Below are 18,851 nucleotides of genomic sequence, written 5' to 3' on the forward strand. Positions count from 1 at the left end.
GAAATTAAATTACCCTGGCTACCCACCAGGAATGCAGATTGCAAAGTATCTGCTGAACGATCCTGGGTTGAAAAACCCCACCACCAGAGGCTCTCCCCCACAAGCACCATCCTCCTCTTACCCGGGGCCTCCGAGCTCATCCCCTTCTTCTTCGCCATTTCCTTCCTGAACCCTAAGAAAAACCACCAACACCAAAAGCCGCAAGACTTTCTTACTTTGGTTTGCAGATAAAGGCGCAATAAACCCAGGTGGCTCTGGGTAAAACTACAGAAGAGGTGGCCGGGGAGGAAATGATCAGAAATCTGGCATTCAGGAAAAACAAAAAACAAACAAACAAAAAACCAGAAAAGAGAGTACAGGATGAGAAAGGAAGAAAGGAAAGGTGGCTGTGGGTATGGAGAGAGTTAGGGGGCACAGGAGACATAAACCCATACAGACACCCCCGCAGCCCCTGCGAGTGGTCGGTGCAGAGGTAGGTACAAGCTCTAGTAGGAAGGGCGACAGGCCCTAATTGCACATTCAGAACAGGTGTGTGCCTGCAAAGCCACCTCTTAATTACGGGGTTTGGCATCTTGGCAACACGAGCAGCCTGGCCCTGCTCAGCTTCTAAGAAAGCTGGGGCTGAGCGTCCATGAAGCCATTCTGTTGTAGGTCCTAAGAGCTGAGCAGTGGAATTTCTAATTACATGGCTTTAGGCTTTACCCTAATGAAAGGCTCCATCCAGACAAGCGAAAAGCAAGCAGCTTAGAGGACACGGGTCTCGAACACATCCTGAGAGGATCTCCAGCACTTGCTTCCCTTCCCCCCACCCCCGTGGCATCTTTCCTGATCACTAGGCAAAAGCAATTCCCGTTAAGGACACTCAGGGGCATCTTGTAAATCCCCCCCTCCTAGCTGAAATACTTGAGAGAGAGACAGACAGCCGGAAAACATAGGTGTGTAATAGTTACGCTGTGCTAATTTCACTTTAAAGTCAAGAGCTGAAGGCTCGCTTACCAAAGACCTTGACCTCCCCCCGCCGCTGTCCTACCTTGTTTACATTTCTCCTCTGCTCCTCCTTCCCTGCATCAACCATACCTTTTCAGGTAGACCTCCTTGCCTTTTCCCATTTACTCCTCTTGCCAAGAAGTAAGTCCCCGTCCCCACAGGGTCTGCACATGAACTCCTACTCATCCATCAAAACCTTACTAGGGTGTCCCCTCCTTTCAGAAGCCTACCTTCCCAGGGGAGACCCTCCCGCAACCCAGAACAGGTCTTCCCTTGCAATATTTTTCGGCCTTTACCATCCCTCTCTTCTTGCGTAGTTCAAGGCCTACTGGGCCACCTCCACCCCTGCCTTCCCCCCTCAACACTCTATGGCCAGTCTCCACTAAGTGGTCAGGGTTTTTCTGAAAAAGTAGGTCAGATCCCTCCGTTCACAGAGCCCCCACTGGCATTCTTTCACGCTAAGAATACATTAAGAACATAAAGAGCTTCTCCTCTGTCCTCCCCTCCCACTTCCTTTGATCTCCTCACTGTGGTCACAATGCCTTCTCTGGGGGCACGCTCCCGTCCCCTGGGCCCTCGGATATCCCTTCTCTTCATTCAGGCCTCTACTCCACGTCACCTCTCAAAAAAGGCCTCCTGCCTAACGTAGCTCTTTCCTCCCCACTAGCCATCCGATGATGCTCTGTTCTGTTCTGATTTTTCTTCACGGCTCTTATCAGTGGCGGCCTTCTCTTGTTAGTTTCCTTGTTCTTCGTTTACTGCGCCATCTCCCTAGTAGAATATAAAACCACACGAGGACAGGATCGGGGAGTGTGGACACGATACCCAGGCAAAACGTATCTGTGAAATGAATGGATCTTGGCAGCCCCGGAGTCTGGCACGAAAAAGATGGTCCATACATTAATAAGCCCCATGCAGCCATAAGGAACCAAAGCAACACTAGCAGGGCCTTCCCATTACCGGGACACCCAGAACTAAGTGAAATCCTCCCCAGTTCCCCGTCTTTTGCTGATATCCAGTGGACACGATCCTTTGTGGTACGCGAACATGGGCTCCCCTGGATACACTCCACTGAGCACAGAGAAGCCACAGGATTTTAGGATCGATGTGAACCAGCACTGAATCCCCATCAGGATGTAACTGACCAGTGCCCAGCGGCAGGGCACTTCTTTGTGGCGCTCACATGTGGATCGTGAGGGGGGCCCCCGTTCAGGACCTACGCCCACCACTGACCCACAGTGCAATTGCTTGGGGAACACCTTTCCCCGCAGCCGGGCCTCTGCTCTCTGCTGCTGCTGTCGGCTGCTGCTGGGGGCACACCCCGCACTCCCGTGCCAGGTCTGGAGACTGAGCAAGCACAGATGACAGACACCTGTAGGGGACGTGCCCGGCCCCTCCCCGCCCCCACAACTGACATCCCCGAAAGACACCATCTGGGGAAGATGAGGTGGCTCTTTTGATCAAAGACCTCAAAATGAACAAAAGCCCGAGTCCTTGGGAAGCTGGCACGCGTGCTCCCCAGCGCGAATGCCCTTCTTACCGAGCACATAAAAGCCGCAGTTCCTTCTGTCCTGGTTGTTTCCAGCTGGGCGGGGAGGCAAACACAACGCTAAGAATAACCGCACATGAGGGAAACGGGGAGGAAGGGGAGGAGCGGAAAGTCCTGGGGTCCTGGGGCCCCTCGCCCTCACGCGGGCAGCCCCCTAACCAGGAGCACTCCCCGCCCCTGCCCCCGCCCCACCTGGCTCTCCTGAGCCTCCTCTCCTGCCCCCCAAGGGAAATGCAATCCTTAAGCCACACCTGATGGATAACTACAGTCACCTTTTTTTTTTTTTTTAAGATTTTATTTATCTAGTTGAGACTAGAGTGCAAGAAAGCAAAAGTGCGGGGAGGTGCAGAGAAGCAGACTCCTGGCTGAGCAGGGAGCCCAATGTAGGGCAGGACCCTGAGATCATGACCCCAGTGGGTGATGGGAGGGGACTCCCATCACTTCGGGAAAGCCTGCAGCCAGGAACCAGACACGGTTCTCTCTCAACCTGCTAGAGAACAATCAATGAACATTCAACTTCTGAGCCAGCCTCCTCTCCCAGGCCCCAATACATCTACTCCACCAATGCTTTACCACTCCTCTCTCGCCTTTCCCACAGTGCTATTCTGCCCTGAACCCTTTTAATCTGCTTTCTGAGACAATGGGTCAGAAAACTCCTATCCATGCTTCAAAGCCCAGCTCAGTGGTGGCCTCTCTTCGGGTCCCCTTCTCTCAGCTCACCAAGATTGTAAGGATCCTGACAACAGCTTAACACCTTCTTTTCCCCAAATGCTTTTAGACTGCTCAACCCATTTCCCGTGATCAAAATCTGTCTGATGCATAAAATCAAATCACGAACAAATGAGTGGCAGACACAACATCCCAGAAGCCATACCAGGCACGTCGATATGCCCTGGTCGTGACTTAGCAGTACAGTAAGTCTGCTCTGCCTTTACTGCTTGGTTTTCAGAAGGCCCCACTGAACGAGAATAAGATGGGTATTAAATATCTCGTTAAAAGATACGTAACTTTATAGGAAGGGAAGTGAGATAAGCGTGAAAAGCTGATCAGGTACATGCAACAGGGGACCCCACTCTGGTGTGAAACCGCCTGCTTCCAGACCATGTGAAAAGCTCCTTGCCAAGCATCTCCCATGTAAGCAAGAGCTCAGGGCAGAGGTGAGGGAGCCGTTCAAACAGGTGTTAGAATTTCACCCAACACGAGGAGTCGATGCTAAGTGTATCAGAAGATAATAAGATCATTCTGGCAAGTTTAGAGTGCTTGGAGGGGAAATCCAGATACCCTTGTAACTTAAGTTTTGTACAAACAGGTAAATTAATCCCCCCCATCTCGCTGTAAAAAGGTTCCACTTGCCTCCTTTCCCAGAGACACCTAATCTGAAAGTTTCCTTCGTTTCCGGCGCTGTGTGTCTAAAGAACACTTCTAAGTGTTCCCCCTTGGCCCCAGACAACAAAAGGGAAAATGCACGTTTAAGAAAAGAAAAAGGCAGGGGGAGATTTTAAAAAAGGGGGGAAAGCGATTGGTTTCTTTTGCAGCTCAAGGCTGCCAATGTTGATCTGAAGCAGTGCATGTTGTATCCACTGGAGACCTGTGTGGGGGGAGTGATCCTTTCAGTTGGATGATAAACATAGAACAGAAGGACTGCACAGAGCCAGGCAGGTTGGAGGAAGGCTTCACCCTTTCTCCAGCACCATCAAGTGCCACAGAGACAGAGAAAGACAGCGAGCTTACCTTTGAAAGCAGACAGGAGCTTCTTGGAAGAACTCTGAACCAGCAATTAGGCTGCTCGGGGAACACCAGCCAGGAGAAGCCTTCTAAGGAAGCCAGCAACAAGACCCGACTTGAAATCCTCAGGATCAAGTCGGCTTCCCCAGGCCTCAGCTTCAGTGCCTTTCTGCCCATGGTCCCCAATTTACCGCAAGCCCCCTTTCTCTTTACTTCTTCTGCACAATCACCCGATCACCCCAGGGGAAAGCAGGGTTAGGGGGGATGCCCATGCATTAGGTGTGAGATAACTTCACAAGTGGGAGAAGTAGGGAGTCTACCTTGCCATGAGGAGCAACTTGTGTGCTGCAAAGGCTAAAGATGGAGAGAAAGAGCACAGGGTCAGGGAGGTGGCCAACTCCAAAACTTGAGAAACCCTGGAGCCCTGCTCTACTAATGTACCCCAAAGTGGCATCAGGACGAACACCGTGCCACGGGTGATCAGTCAATATTGAACGAAAACAGGATTCTGTACTCAAGGGGAAACACCAGGTGTGAGAACCTGAATCAGATTTTTGTTCTGTCCTGGGTTTTGTTGTTGGTTTTTTGCGTGCAGGACTTCTCGGGGCCTTTAATATGCTAACACAAAATTATTTTCCCAACACATCACCTATTGATCTTTCTAGAATTTTCTGTTCACTAAAGACACTTGAGACCATACTTCTCCAAGTGTGGTCGGCAAGCGGCCTACAAACTGTCCTCAAGGTAAACGTACAACCCAAGAGCAAGCATTTAAAGCTGCTGTAAATCCATTTGCATTGCCGTAACACCCACAGTCCGATCCGTGAACTTGCAATGGGCTATAGACCAGTGTGGCTATTGCACAAGGTATGAGCTGTGTGCTCATCACACAAAGTAGGACAACACATCGGACCACAACAGACTGGGAAAACGTGGTCCCACACCAGTTAGCAAACACGGCTGGGCTCATCTCCACTGTACATGTCATGTGGGTCACAAAGTCTGGTAGCAAAAGGATGAGACCCCAACTACAGGGGGTGGGGGAGGGCAGGGCACATGGAAGAGACAGTTAAAGAACCAGAAACATTTTCTTAAGTAGAAGCAGGTCATTCAAACGGACTTCAGGATCATGATGCTGATTTCAAAGGGTCCCAGTGGGTAGAGCACGATGCAGCCTCTCCCAAAATTTTTATAGCAGGGTACAATGAAAACCAAGTCAAGTAGGGAAAAGCTGAGGCCAAAATCTAACAAGAATGCCCATGATGGGGACGCCTGGGTGGCTCAGTTGGTTGGACGACTGCCTTCGGCTCAGGTCATGATCCCGGAGTCCTGGGATCGAGTCCCACATCAGGCTCCCAGCTCCATGGGGAGTCTTCTTCTCCCTCTGATTTCTCCTCGCTCATGCTCTCTCTCACTACCTCTCTCTCAATAAATAAGTAAAAATCTTTAAAAAAAAAAAAAAAAAGAATGCCATGATGAACTAGATGGAGGAAATTCAATCCTGAAATAATACATACCAGAAAAAGAGGGGGAGGAGCCAGGGAAGGGGACAGTCCGCAGCTCCCACTCTGTCTGGCACTGACGTGGCCCAGAACCAGGCAGGTAACAAATGAGTGAAGCTGGCCAAGTGGGATACAATAAGGAGCAGTGGGGACTGTGTCAAATGGAAGAGAATATGCCCCCATTCGCAGGTGCAGCTTCTTTCTAGCTCTAAGGCACCTGTTAACCATGAGGACCGTCAGATCCTAAAAGCAGAAAATCTGGATTTGTTTGTGAAACTGCTGAATCCATCAATATCGGCAATGAATTTGCAGGTTTTTTTTTTTTTTTTTTTGCAAGTCTAAGTTCAACAACAGGCGAAACTACTCTGAGGGGTGGTGAAACGTAAGAGGACGGTCGTTATCCTTGAGACAGGGACCAGAAGGGAGCACGACAGTGGCTTCCTGGAATTCTTAAACCGCAGTTACACCGGGATGTTGACTTTACGAGCGTACCTCAGGCCGCACGCTTCTGCTTCCTACACTTTCTTATGGGTACGTGAAATCAGAATCTGAACAACAGCGATGAAAAAAGCCAGATTTATAAAAAAAAAAATAATATGGTGCCCGGGATCTTCTTCAAAGAACGCACGAAAGAAAGAACGCACCCAGTTCTCACAAGTGCGGAAGTCTTGAAGTACAAAATCAGGCCAGGTTGAGAAGGAATACTGAAGCAAAGGGTAATCCTACAGGTCCCACCATCTCTCTGGAGTTTCCACCTGTGTGGATGGAGTTCTGTGAATGGGTGCTTGAAGGAAGATGCGCCGTCCAGAGTTCCCGTGGGCACAGTGGGTCTTGGCATAGGTAAGCGGAGGTGACCCCAACAGCTAACGAGCTGCAGGTTAGGAGCCAAGTTCTTGGACAAGGGCATAAACTGAGCGTGGGCCAAGTCTGCTCTATGGGGAGACCTTCTCCTGCATGGCTGCTGGAGACAGGACAAAGCAGGATGTCTCCACTGACCGGGACAATGAAGGTTAGGATGTCAGAGAATGCAGAGGGGAAGCAGAAGTCCAGAGGGAGGGAGAGTTTTGGGGACAGAATGGGGGCAGCGTGGTGGGGGGTGGGAGGGCTGTGGGCAGCTTTGAGGAACAGGTGAAGGAGAACAGGTTGGTAAATGAAGAAACGGAAGGAGGCTGGGGTCCAAAAAGCAGCTTCTAACACACAGATCTCACCTCTGGAGTCCGAGCTGTGGTCTGGGGGGCTGGGAAGGGGGTGAAAAGGAATGCTAGGTACACCCGTGAGAAACCTACAGAGTGTCACCCATCAACACAGATGTCCTTCCAGCTGAGCCGAGGCTGAGCAGTGGCTGTGGGCAGAAGGAAAAGTAGGCATGGGGACAGAGAGAGAAGGAAAACATAACCCTGGGCACAGCTTTATGTGAAGAAGTCTGAGGCTTGGGGCAGGGGGAAGAAATAATGAAAGAGACGGCTTGCCCTGGTCCAGAAGGAACACCAGGTCGGATTTCAGCCTTGCATGGGAGCTCCAAGATGTGGCCTTTGCAGGGCCCCTGGGAGGCTATGGGTTCAAGGGGCTGAGCCACCTACAGATCCAGCTGTATGACCTTAGGCAATCTCTGAAAGCTTCCCTTTCCTCCTCCACAATGTGGGGGAAATCACACAGGAAGCATCACTCCCAGCACACAACAGGCTCTCACTCACTAAGGCTGAGATTCTTTTTTTTTTCCTATTGCATCACATAGTAACTGACATTCCCTCTCCTTATCTCCTTAGCTCTCTTCAGAGAGCTCCTGGAACATAAAATACAAAAATCACATTTCTTAATTTGCACTATTTTATCACAGGCTTCCTGTGATATCTTCCTTCCTTCAAAGGGTTTTTAGAATTGGACTTGAGATTTTTTTTTTTTTTCCAAATTGGTGCTTCAATTGCTCTGCAAAGTCTTTGAGCCTGTGGATTTATTTATTTTTTTTAAGTTCACGGACTAACACAGGCCTCTGGAGGCCAAGTTTGTGTCTCTTGTACTTCCTGAGTACTTCAGCTGCTGCCCAGCATAGCACCTGATTTAAAAAAAAAAAAAAAAGTGCTCAAGCAGGGTATTTTTTTAGGGCAGTGGCATTATTCCGTAGGACATTACAAAGACAGATGCAGGTCATTCTACCTTTGTCAAAACTCAAAACGTGCAACATCAAAAGCAATGTTGCAAACTGTTTAAGTCCCTGTGTAAGCTACGGACTTTGGAGAAGGATGCTGGGTCACATGGGCTCATCAGGGGTAACAAATTGACCGTTCTGGTCGTGGTGGGGGAAACTGGGCATGTGGGAGGACATGGCGAACTGGAACTCTCTTTCTGCTCCATTTTGCTGTGATCCTAAAACTTTTTAAAATATAAAGTCTCTGTATTTTTCTTAAAAGTAAGTGCTCAGTAAATCCTTGTTAGGTGAGTGAAGAAAACAGGTCAGCATGATTTGTAAGAGCATATTCATTATTCACTGACTGCAGAAAAAGACTTAAAATGGTCACCCTTCACTTGCTCCCTCTGAGTGTTTCAAGTCAGTAACAAAGTAGTGATCAGCTCCTGAAACGTACTCTCTGTGCCCACCCCTCCCCCACACACCCACGCACCCACTTGGGGCTTTGATAAAAGCTCAGGCTGGGAACAGGATGTTTACTTCTTTGTGAATCTGCCTTAACTGGCAGCCCAAGCATATGCTAAGTGTCTGGAGACTCTGTAACAATCAGCCTGGAGGGCACCAGGGACCCCAGGAACAGCACAGCCAGAGGAATGGCTGAGCTGAGCCAGGACTAGCTTCCAACCTTAGAAAGCAAGCAGGGGGAGGGAGAGGCCTTTCAGCTAGGGGAAGGCACCAGGAGTGGTCTGGGGCTGCAAGACTGTTCTCTAATTGTCTTAGTGTGTCTTCTCCCCAGGGAGATTAGTTGAACGGACAGAAGACCCAAATCCTGCATTTCTTCCAGCTTTCCTGCAGCCAAGAGCACTGTCCTATGTGACTTTCTAGCCTTTTTAATACAGGTCATCACCTGGACCTTTGCAAACCCCCCACCCCAAAGGTGTCTCATCCACACCCATAACAGACATCCCAGTGCACAATGTAAAACGGCTGTCATTTCATCTGTCACTGCACTAAAGAAGGCTTGTAAGTGCCCACCTGCAGGATAGGGGAGCAGAAGGGCTCTCTGGGGCTGCCCAAGAGGAGCCATTCCAACCCCCTGTGGGTAGGGGGCAGCTGCTGGACTGAGGGGACGAGGTGGGGGGTGCTGCTGGAAGGAGGGCAGCCTGGGAGTGTGAGGCCTCAAGGGGCACGTGGGGAGCGGCGGCGAAAGTGTTGGGGGAGGTGGGAGTGGGGGTGGCGAGCCACTTGGTCTCAGTCCAGGAATCAGAAAGGGGTCTGGGAGTCATCTGTTCTGTCGTTTCCTTTTCCTTCCTCTCCTCCCCACCCGAGGCCGTTTCCACTTTTTGTCTTCCATCCTGACACTTAACGGGCCTCATTCCTGCAACTAAAGCTAGTTGGGGTGTCCACTGAATCCGCTGACTGGCATCCCAGGCAGGCGTCCCAGAGGCGGTGAACCCAGGAGCTGCGGGCCTCCCCCCAGAGAGAAAAGGGTGAGGCGCGGGGAAGAATGAAAGAGAAAACACGTGCTTGCTGGAAACGGACTCTACGGATTCTCCTCGCGAGCCACGTCCCTCTCCCTCCACACCCGTTAAGAGGGTTTCCTTGTCGGACTCCCAAGAACTCATTCATTCCCGCCCGCACCCCAACAGCCAGGGACTCAGGGAGAGCGAGGCCGACCCTGTCCCCAAACTCGAAGCGGCGGAGGCAAGCATTTCGAGCAGACACACCTCCCCCGCAGAAGGCAGGGGGCAATTGTGCAGGTTTCAGAGAAGAGAAAGGAAGGAGGAGAGTAAACCCATCAGCCAGCGCCGCTCCAGGCAGCAGCAGCAGCCTAACTCCGCCCGAGGGTTGCGCGGCTGAGGGGAGAGCCTGCCCGCCCCGGCTCCGCCAGCCCCTCCTGGGCGGGGCCGTCGCGCGGGCGGAACGCCATTGGTCTCCTGGAAACCGCTCTGACCAATCATCGCGGGGCCGGCCCCCCGCACCGCCCCCTGCGGGCGCAGGCCGCCTAGCCAGGCGGGACTTGCCAACAGGTGAGGCCGGAGCCGGGCGCTCGGGCTGGTCACGTGGCTTCAGGCGGCTACCCGGGGGCAGAGGGGCAGCCCCCGCCCGGCCGCCGGCCCCGCCCCCGCCCCGGGAAGCCCCGCCATCTGTCTCCGGGGCTCAGCGCTCCTGGACCAGATGTAGTGATCCCACGCGACGCAAGGGACCGTGCTGACTGATCCCAGCCGCGGAGCCATTTTCTCGGCCACGGGCCGCGCGATCGGCCACCTTCCGGGGCGCCAGGTCCAGGCGAGCGCTCCTCCGGCTCCCCGAAGGGGACGGACACGTGGCCGCGCCGGGGGCCTGTGTGGGGACATGTTGGACGCTTCTGTCACCACCAGACCCTTCCCTCCTGCCCCTCAGCTATTCAGTCAAGGGCGTGCTTTGGAAATCTGCTGCTTCTCACTTGTCTGCCCCCTTTTTTCCCCCCATTCTCCCATTTGTTGCCCCAAGCTTCACGCTGCCCAGAACCATCTTTCAGCATTGTACAGGCTGCTGAGCAAGTGTAACCATACGGAGGACCGTGGGACAGAGATTTGGGGGAGACGGGGCGGGGGGGGATTCTGAATCCTAAGCCCCCCAGTGGCTTGATGAACGCACACAGAATCATTCACACTCTAGTCAAAAGTGTTTAAAAGCACTGATCCCTTTGTCAAGAAACAGCCTAGCGTGGGCTGAAATACAACCGACTGGAAGTTAAAGCAGAGTCTTCTTTTAACATATTTGCTATATTTAGAAGAGAAGTATTTTATCCCGAGAGCTTATCTGTTCCAGAACAAATGTATCAACTTAAAGTCACAGTGAACATATGTATGTACATACACACTTTTTTGTTGTTATATACGTACTTTTACCAATGGGAGTGGGAAACAAATTCCTCTCTGGTAGTCCCTCGCTAACCAGATCCACAGTCCCAGTTTTTAAAAGCAGCTCTTTTGGGGAGGCGAGCAAAGTCTGTGGACCACAGAGTTGCTATTGACACGTTTCACCCATGATGCAATGAGGTAACATTTTTTGAATGACTCAATAACTTACGCTATTTTTAGTATGTTTCAAGTCACAAAAATACCTATTTAAGGAATTTAAGATACAAATATGAAGGAAATTAATAACCTACCTATGCGAAAAGAAAATTAATGGGGGATTTTATTGGCATTAGCAGTATCTTCACACATGCCTCTTGGCCGCAATGAAAATTATTTATTATCATGTAACCAGCCTGGTCCTTGCTCCCAAGTCTAAATTCAGGGGAGAAAAAAATACCGATCTACGCTATCGGAAGTTTTATTTGGTGTTAGTTTTAGTTTGGTAGTTTGAGAGCAATAGGGGATTTCTAACAAGGTAATGTTTTAAGTATTTGAAAAAGCTTCATGCTCTACTTACAAGTAGCTTTCAAAGATATCAGTATCTCATTTCTTTTCGGTCATGGTAAATGTTTTCATTTGAGGTAGGCAGCATATTGTATTCATTACCCTTGAAAATATGCCACATACTTGGGAAATTCATTTTGCTGGGATTCCTGACTATCCCAACAGCCTAGGACTGAAATTTCCCTTAGTGTCTGAAATCACCCACTGTTAAATGAGAGAGGTAGCGCCCTATTTGGAAACTAACTCTATTCACAGCAAAAGAAATGCTCATTATGTTCTGCCTTTGGAGTAGACATTTTGTGTTTCTGTCAATCAACTTAATTTCCATGTTCATAGACTGAGGACATAAAGTATTGAGAAACTCCTGACAGAGAGAGCAGTCAGCAAGCAATCTTGGTCACGTATTTCAGTTCTGAGCTCGAAATAAATGCCAGTACCCTGATTTATAACACTAGCTGGCTGGTGGGGTTGTGTTGTTGTTGTTGTTGTTTTAAATCCCTGGTACGCTTTTAATTCTAAATAATGTAAGTAATTAAAAGGGTCGATTTCTGCAATCAGAAAACCTTAGAGCCTATACAACATGTTTTAACAAAAAGGTTAAACCAGCATACGTACTTGGAATGAAGTTTTGTGACATACTGATTTTTCTAGATCTCAAAAAGCTTTTCTTCAAACGAAAACAAAACTAGAGAAATGGCTGTGACAGAGCACTTTAAAAAGCCGCAAACAGTACAACTTTAGCTAGAATAATGTCTTTATAATTATTAGTCTATATTAAATTGTAAGCTTTTAGCTCCTTTAAAACGGTGAAAATCTAGTTTAGTCAACATTTAATTCCTAATTCTAGTATCTTACGTCAACAAATATTTTTTAAGACATGGACTAATTTTTTTAGAGACCTGTTCATTAATGTTGTATCACTTGAAAGCTAAGGGTAATTTATTTCATATATTTAAGCATTTTATTTATCTAAAACAAATAGGTTTCTATTAGATATTGACTATTTTATTAACTCAGAACATCTGAGAAAACGCTTATGATTAGGTTAATTTATGTTATATTTTCCCCTCAACTTGTAAAAGATTAATCAACCATTTTATGGTCTAATTTAGGTGCCTAATTAAAACCAGAGTTCAACACATGCTACACTGTCTTGCTAATAAATCTTGACAGCTTTGTAACATGATGGTTTGTATTTCAAATTGTTGCATATAAATGCAGATTTTTTTATCTTCACCCAACAGACTGAAGTGAGTTGCCTATTTGGTTTAAACTCCAGCACTGAGAAAGTGCAAATTACTTCAAAAAGGATTATCTCCAATCAGATCGGATCTTAAATTTCCCTCGGTGAAGACAGAAGCAGTCCTTGCCACCAGGTTTTCAGAACCAGCAGAGGGAAAACACGGGAGACATTAGTTTTCTCAGCATTTGTTAAATTGAAAATGCAAGATACTATTTCCAGCTATTGGCTTTCAAGAGAGATTTCTTCCATGACTGGGTTTTAGATTCTACTTCTAAAGAAATCTGCTCCAAGTGTTAGTTACAACTATCTTCTGGTTAATGAGTACACGTTTTCAGTGTTGATTTGGGGCACTGTATTTTTTTTTTTTTTTGATGAATAAATTCATCCAAGAAGTTCTGTAACATTTTAGTTAACTCTATGTCCTCTCCACATACCTCCCCAGTCTTAAAAAAGGCAAATGGAAAAGAATAAATCGGATCTCAGTAGGGACACTCCCTATGTTTTCTCTGCCTTTTTATTTGAGTGATATTTTTGTCATTTTAATGACTCCATTGACTCCAACTGTCCTATGCAGCAGAGAAATTAAACTTCTGTAGTGATGTCATTACCCTTACTCTAGTTATCAGTCACTTTTGGATGGAGTAGCTGGCCTCTTCTGGACCGGGTACTCTTAAAATTGACAAAATGATCAATCCAGACCAAGGTCACAGGGAGGTACAAACAGAAAATGCTAACTCTTTCAAACCAAACCCCATTTTCAGCTCCTCAGATGTGACCAACATCATGCTTGGGTCACTTTAAGCGAGACAGCACAGCGCAGCATGACCCCTGGACCAGGAGGACCTGGCTAACTATATATCAGCCTTGTCACTTTCAGGCTGAGAGTCCTTGGGCCAGTTGCTTAACCTCTCTGTGCCTGTGTTTCTTTGCCTGTAAAAGTACCTACTTCACAGGACTGTAATGAGGATTAAATTTGCTAATCCTGTAAAACTTGAAACAGTGCCTGGCACATAGGGAAAACATTCAGTAAGTGTTAGCTATCAACATCATTAAACCACCCACACACTACACTTTTTTTTTAATGTGGCCACAGCACTGAAGTGTCAGCTTATTTTGTACAGCCAAAAATGGAAAGAAGAGTCAAGGTGGGGGAAGGAGTTCTGCCACTGTCCTAAGGCACATTTCTTTATATTTAAAAAACAAACAAACAAACAAACAAACAAAAAAACCACAATATTTAGCTAACTTAATTCCCAAACTGGTGTCATTAAAATTCATGAAAATCTACCACACTTAAGCCAAATCAAGAGAAACCAATTAAAGTACGTACATATTTCATTTTAAATTCAAGGGTTAAACCCATATTCAGAGCCTAAATGTAGGGGGTGGGTGCTTTCTCCAGGCTTGGCCTAGTGAGGGTCTCCTGAACCAGTGCTCCCTGTTTTTCCAACACCTTCACAACCATGACACAGAAGGGAAGGGCTACTCCGTGGGGGCCTTTAAACACCTGTTAAGTTTGGGAGGCCTGATCAGAGAAAGAAAAAGCGAGCCGGATAATAAACTGGGAAAAAAACAAACAATAACAACAAAAAACAAAACCCACACGCGTCTTAATCCCAGACTAAAACAAAGTCGGGTCCGGGGCAGATGAACCACATCTATTAGCACGTCATATTTTTGTAGCAGGTAAGGCAGTGGAAAAGCGTGTGATTCCTGGCGGGTGGCAAGGTCAGCTCTCTGTCTCCACCCCGGCAGGCTCTGATCCCACCGTATCCCCCTCTGTTCTGGCCGATTGTGTCTCCTGATGCCAAGTGGAAAGAGCTACGAACAAGCTCTAAGACTTGATGCAAATATAACCAGGCCCTGGATTTAAGGGTGAAACCACTTAGCAGGACCGTGTACCCACGGATTAAACCCCTTAACGACTTGCTCAGACACAGCCAAGCCCTTTTCTCCTGCAGACTGTCAGCCTACCTATCGGATTCAGCCATCCGTGCCCGTAGTTTCTTAATGCCCCCAGAATGTCTAAATGCCTCCAAAATGTCTCCCCTCTCTCCTCTGCTCTGGTTCTGAGGACTTGTTTTAACCACGTTTCCGAACTGCAACGCTCGCGGGTTAATTATTATTTATACTCTGCTCCAGTCTGCGGCCTGACTGTGCGGACGCAGCGGGAGCTACAATGGAGCGCACACCTCCCCGCGAGCAGCAGGGCTTGGGCTGAGCCCAGAGAGCTCCAGCCAGGGCGAGCGCTGCTCTCCAGGGCACAGGATTTTCGGAAAAGCGTTCTGGGACAGGCGTATCCCTTCCCGGTGGGGTCTGCTTAAAGTTAAAACGGCTGTCTTCAAAATAATTGAGTCCACACGTTGGCCCAGACATCCAGAATATTCTAAATCAATTAAAAAATTAAGGAAGCAGATGGCATTTTGGAAGACATTTTTCCCTCTCCCTGAAAAACATCCGCTAAGCCTGTGGTCCCGCCGGGCGCCGTTGGAGTAGCCCGGGATCGCGGCGCGTGGGGCAAGCTGCTGGGTGTCCGGTTTGCCCCGCCCGTCACCCGGTCCGCGGGGTGAGCACCGCCGGCCTTAGGCCTCCTCGCCCCTTCCGTACGGCCCCTCCGCCTGGGTGGGGGGGTGGGGATGACTAGGTCAGACCTAGTCTAGGTCCCGCCTCCCCGAAGTGCAGCCGCCGGTCGCAGCCGCTCTTAGGGCGGCCCGCGGGCGCCGGGTCCCGCCCGAAGCTCCCCGGCTGCGCTCCCCGCCGCAGGCGCGCGGCGAGGCTTTCCAGGGCGGCTTCTTTCTTTCTTTAGCAGTTTTGAGTCAATCAACAGGAACGTAGCAGGTGGAGCGCGGCCGCCTAAGAGCCGTCGTGAATCTTCCTGTGGGGATTTCCATAGCCTGCCCCAGGTGCTTCTACGACCGCCTGACTTGACGGATCCAGCGCTCTCCCCCGCCAGTTCCTCCCAACCCGGCCCCTAGTTTTCTCATCTACGAACAGCCCAGGCTACCTCTGGCCCCTGGTGGATTTCCCCCTGGAAGGGCGCGCCTTATAGCCTGCAACCCCGGACCCCAGGACCCACATCCCCGTGGAAGAGGTGGGAGAAGAAATAGTAACAATGCCCTCCGTGGCCCCGATAACAATCGGAGAGGCCCCCACGTGCCAGCCAGGCACCCGAGCGCACTCCTCCCCGCCGGGGGGGAGGGGGAACCACAGGATCCCCACTGCACGGACAGGAGCACTGAGGCTCCGCGCCACCAGCAAGCCGCCAGAGCCGGGACGCAAATCCAGACGTCGGGACTCCGGAGCCCCCATTCGTAAACAGCCAGTGTCCACGGCCCGGGAACGGTGGGTAGCGTGACTGTCACGGCTGGCTAAACCTCGAGACATAGGCAACTCCTGACAATAATAAAAACATTAAGGACAAAAAGCAAGGAGAGGGCGAGGCTGGGAAGAGAACGATTTTAATCCACTGGGTCAGCCCCCTTTTATCTCTCCTGGGGCCTAGAAGGGGGGATGGGAGCAGGGAATGGGGTTCGGTTCGACTTTCCTCTTTTGTTTCCCGAAGTCCCGAGCAGCTCAGGCCTGGAAGGTGCCTGCCGGGGGACTTGATGGGAGTCCTACTTGGGAGGGTTGGGGTTGATGGCCAGAGAAAACGGGTGAGGGCCGTTGGCCGGGGACCCTGGGAGGCGACCAAGTTTCCGAAGGCCGGAGTGTGGACCCCCTTGCCCATGCGGGCCCCACCGGAAGCTCGTTCAACCCAGAAGCCCACCCCAAAGGTCGGTAGCTTTGGAAAGCGTTGGGCAAAGGTCGTGATTATGAATGACCCTGAGGGCCGTGGTCCTTTTAGAACCCCACCCGAAAACCGAGCTCCCGGAAGCCCCGATCCCGGAGCAACGCACATTTCCCAACCAATGAGCCCCTTACATTCCTGGGGCCCCGACGTGTACAGGGCCCGCGGACAACGGGTCCCTAACCGCGCTCTCCTGGCTCTCCTGGCACCCAGGAGGAGGAAACCAGCGAGCAGAGCCCGAGGCGCCCTGGAGCCTTCAAAGCTGCGCGCCGCTCCCGCCGGCTGCAGTGCGCGCCTTTGCCCGACAGGGACCAGCACCGCTCCACGCTCCGCACCGCCGGCCCGTCAGTCCGTCCGCCCGTGGGCCAGGAGGCGGCGGCGCAGGGCCACCCGCCCAGCTCACCCTCCCGAGCCCAAGCTGCCCGCCAGCCAGGCGGGTCTGACCCTCTTCGGGTTCCAGCAAGGAGGAGGACTGTAGGAAAAAAGTTTACAGACGCTGTCTCTCCCACCCCCATCCCCATCTGGGGAGCAGAAGCTGCTGCAGAAGTTGGTCTAGGGTGGAGACCGTGACCGACTGGGCGCAGAACGTCCCGGGGCTCCGAGAGCAAACACTAAATACGAGCCACACTGGATCGATTCGTTTGCGAAACGGCTACAGTGAGAGGGCTGCGCGCTTCCCTGAGCGCCATCCCAGTGGCTAGCCCCCTTGACTAATTTTAAGGGCACCGTGGGTCACGGGGCCGCCGGAGCTCCTCGAGAAGTTTCTACGCGTTGTGGAGAGAACCGAGCCGCGCGCACCCCGTACCACGATGGGGCGGGATTCCCGGCGCCGTGCGTTATTCCTGTCTGCCCCTCCCCGCGCCCGGTGGTCGGCGGCTGTACCCCTGTCACTTCCCTAAGCACATGCCACGTTTCCCTCTTCTGCCGCCCCGTCCCTTAGCCCCGGCCGCGGTAGGGAAACTCACCGGTACCAGGCGAGGCCCTTGTCGTAGCTGCGGTCGAAGAAGTGGGGCTCGGCGCCCACGGCGCGCACATCGGGGTGCACGCGCAGGAACTCGAGCAGAGCCCGCGTGCCGCCCTTCTTCACGCCGATGATGATGGCCTGCGGCAGCTGCTTGCTCCCGGATCCACTAAAGAAGCTGGAGATGGAGCTGGGGGAGTCTGGCGTCTCGGGACTCTGCTCCTCCTGGCTCGCGGCGCCCTCGGCCGGCTCCTTACCCGCGGCCGGCGGGGTGGCCGGCGCCGCCTGGAACGGCAGCCTGGGGGCAATCCCATCGGGACCTGGGGTCAGGGCTGGCGGGGCGTGGGCGGCGCGGGACCCCGAGCCCAGCAGCAGCAGCCCCGGCGCGGCGGCGCAGGAGCCGGCGCACGAGTACAGAAACATGTAGAGCCAGATGCAGAGCATGGCGAAGAGCAGCGCGAGCTTCCTCCTCACCGGTGGCGGGGACGGCGGCGGCTGCGGCAGGAGCCGGCCGGGGACATCGAGGCAGGATCGGCCGCCGCTCAGGCGCTGCCCCATGCGCAGCCCGGGGGCGCGGCGAGGGACATGGCTCAGCACATGGCGCGGGGCCCGCCGGAGCTGTGAGCGCGGAGAGGGTTCCCTGGCCCGCAGGACGCCCGCGGGGTTCGGTTTATTGCCCCCGCGCGCCCGCTGCCGCCGCCGCCGCCGCTGCTGCTACTCTTCCCCAGGTGGCGGCGGCAGCTGTAGCGGTGGCGGCTTTTGACATGTTGCCCGGGAGGAGCCTCAACTGGACGAAAGTCGGGGTGGCGGCAACTGCTGGCGGAGGGGCTGCTCCTGCTCTAGCAAGAGAACACCGAACCCCCGCTCCCTGCTCACTCCGGACCGCGTACGCGGCGCGGCCGCTGGCCGGGGCTGCCTTCTCGCCGGCCTGCCCACTGAGCCCAGGGAGCAGCCCCGGCACTTCTCCGCGGAGGCTGCGAAGAACTGCGCAGGAAGAGAGCCAGCGACCGAGGTGGGGTGGGCGGGCCCGGCCTTCCAGAGTGACGGGCCGCTCCGCCTATCAGAAACCCGGAACGCCCTGCGACTACGGGCGCTCCGCTGAGCGTGCAGCAGCCAACCGGCTCCCGGAACGTGGGGGTGTGGAAAGGGTTTGGAGCGGTGGAGAGAGGTCGGAGGTTGCTATTGGCTGCGGGCTACGGGGCGGACTCGGTGGGGGCGGAGCCAGGGGCTGGTGACAGGAGCAGATGGTCGGAAGGATGCTGGATTGACAGAGCGCTGGGAGAGCTCTGATCCCGCGGGGTGGTACTGTGGTGCGCTCGCTCCCCAGGAGCCAGTCTTGGCGTGTAGTTGCCCTTGTGTCGGGGACTCGAGCCCAGATCCAGATGTTTCGCTGGAGGGCTTGTGATGTGTGTGTGTGTGTGTGTGTGTGTGTGTGTCTTGTGCACTGGGAAGGAAGGGGGTTGGAAGAGCGAGAGTCAAGGCCAGAGACGCCTGCAGCCCCCAGACTCGACCATCCCACACCAGGGACTCGGAGGGGCGGGGGCTTCCGGGACAGGCACGGG

At 52.2% G+C, this 18,851-nt stretch overlaps 1 protein-coding gene across 1 annotated transcript in view; it reads right to left on the reverse strand.

Annotated features, from left to right (window-relative positions):
* Window positions 1-18,294, reverse strand: part of HS3ST3B1 (heparan sulfate-glucosamine 3-sulfotransferase 3B1) — a 39,219-nt gene extending 20,925 nt beyond the window's left edge. The window contains exon 1 of the mRNA XM_059149080.1: window positions 17,294-18,294. Coding sequence (XP_059005063.1) covers window positions 17,294-17,847 — 554 coding nt within the window. The 5' untranslated portion in view covers window positions 17,848-18,294. The remainder of the gene's footprint in view (window positions 1-17,293) is intronic.
* Window positions 18,295-18,851: the final 557 nt, after the last annotated feature.

This window comes from Mustela lutreola, chromosome 15 (genome assembly GCF_030435805.1).
Source record: "Mustela lutreola isolate mMusLut2 chromosome 15, mMusLut2.pri, whole genome shotgun sequence".
In the NCBI taxonomy this organism is placed as follows: Eukaryota; Metazoa; Chordata; class Mammalia; order Carnivora; family Mustelidae; genus Mustela; species Mustela lutreola.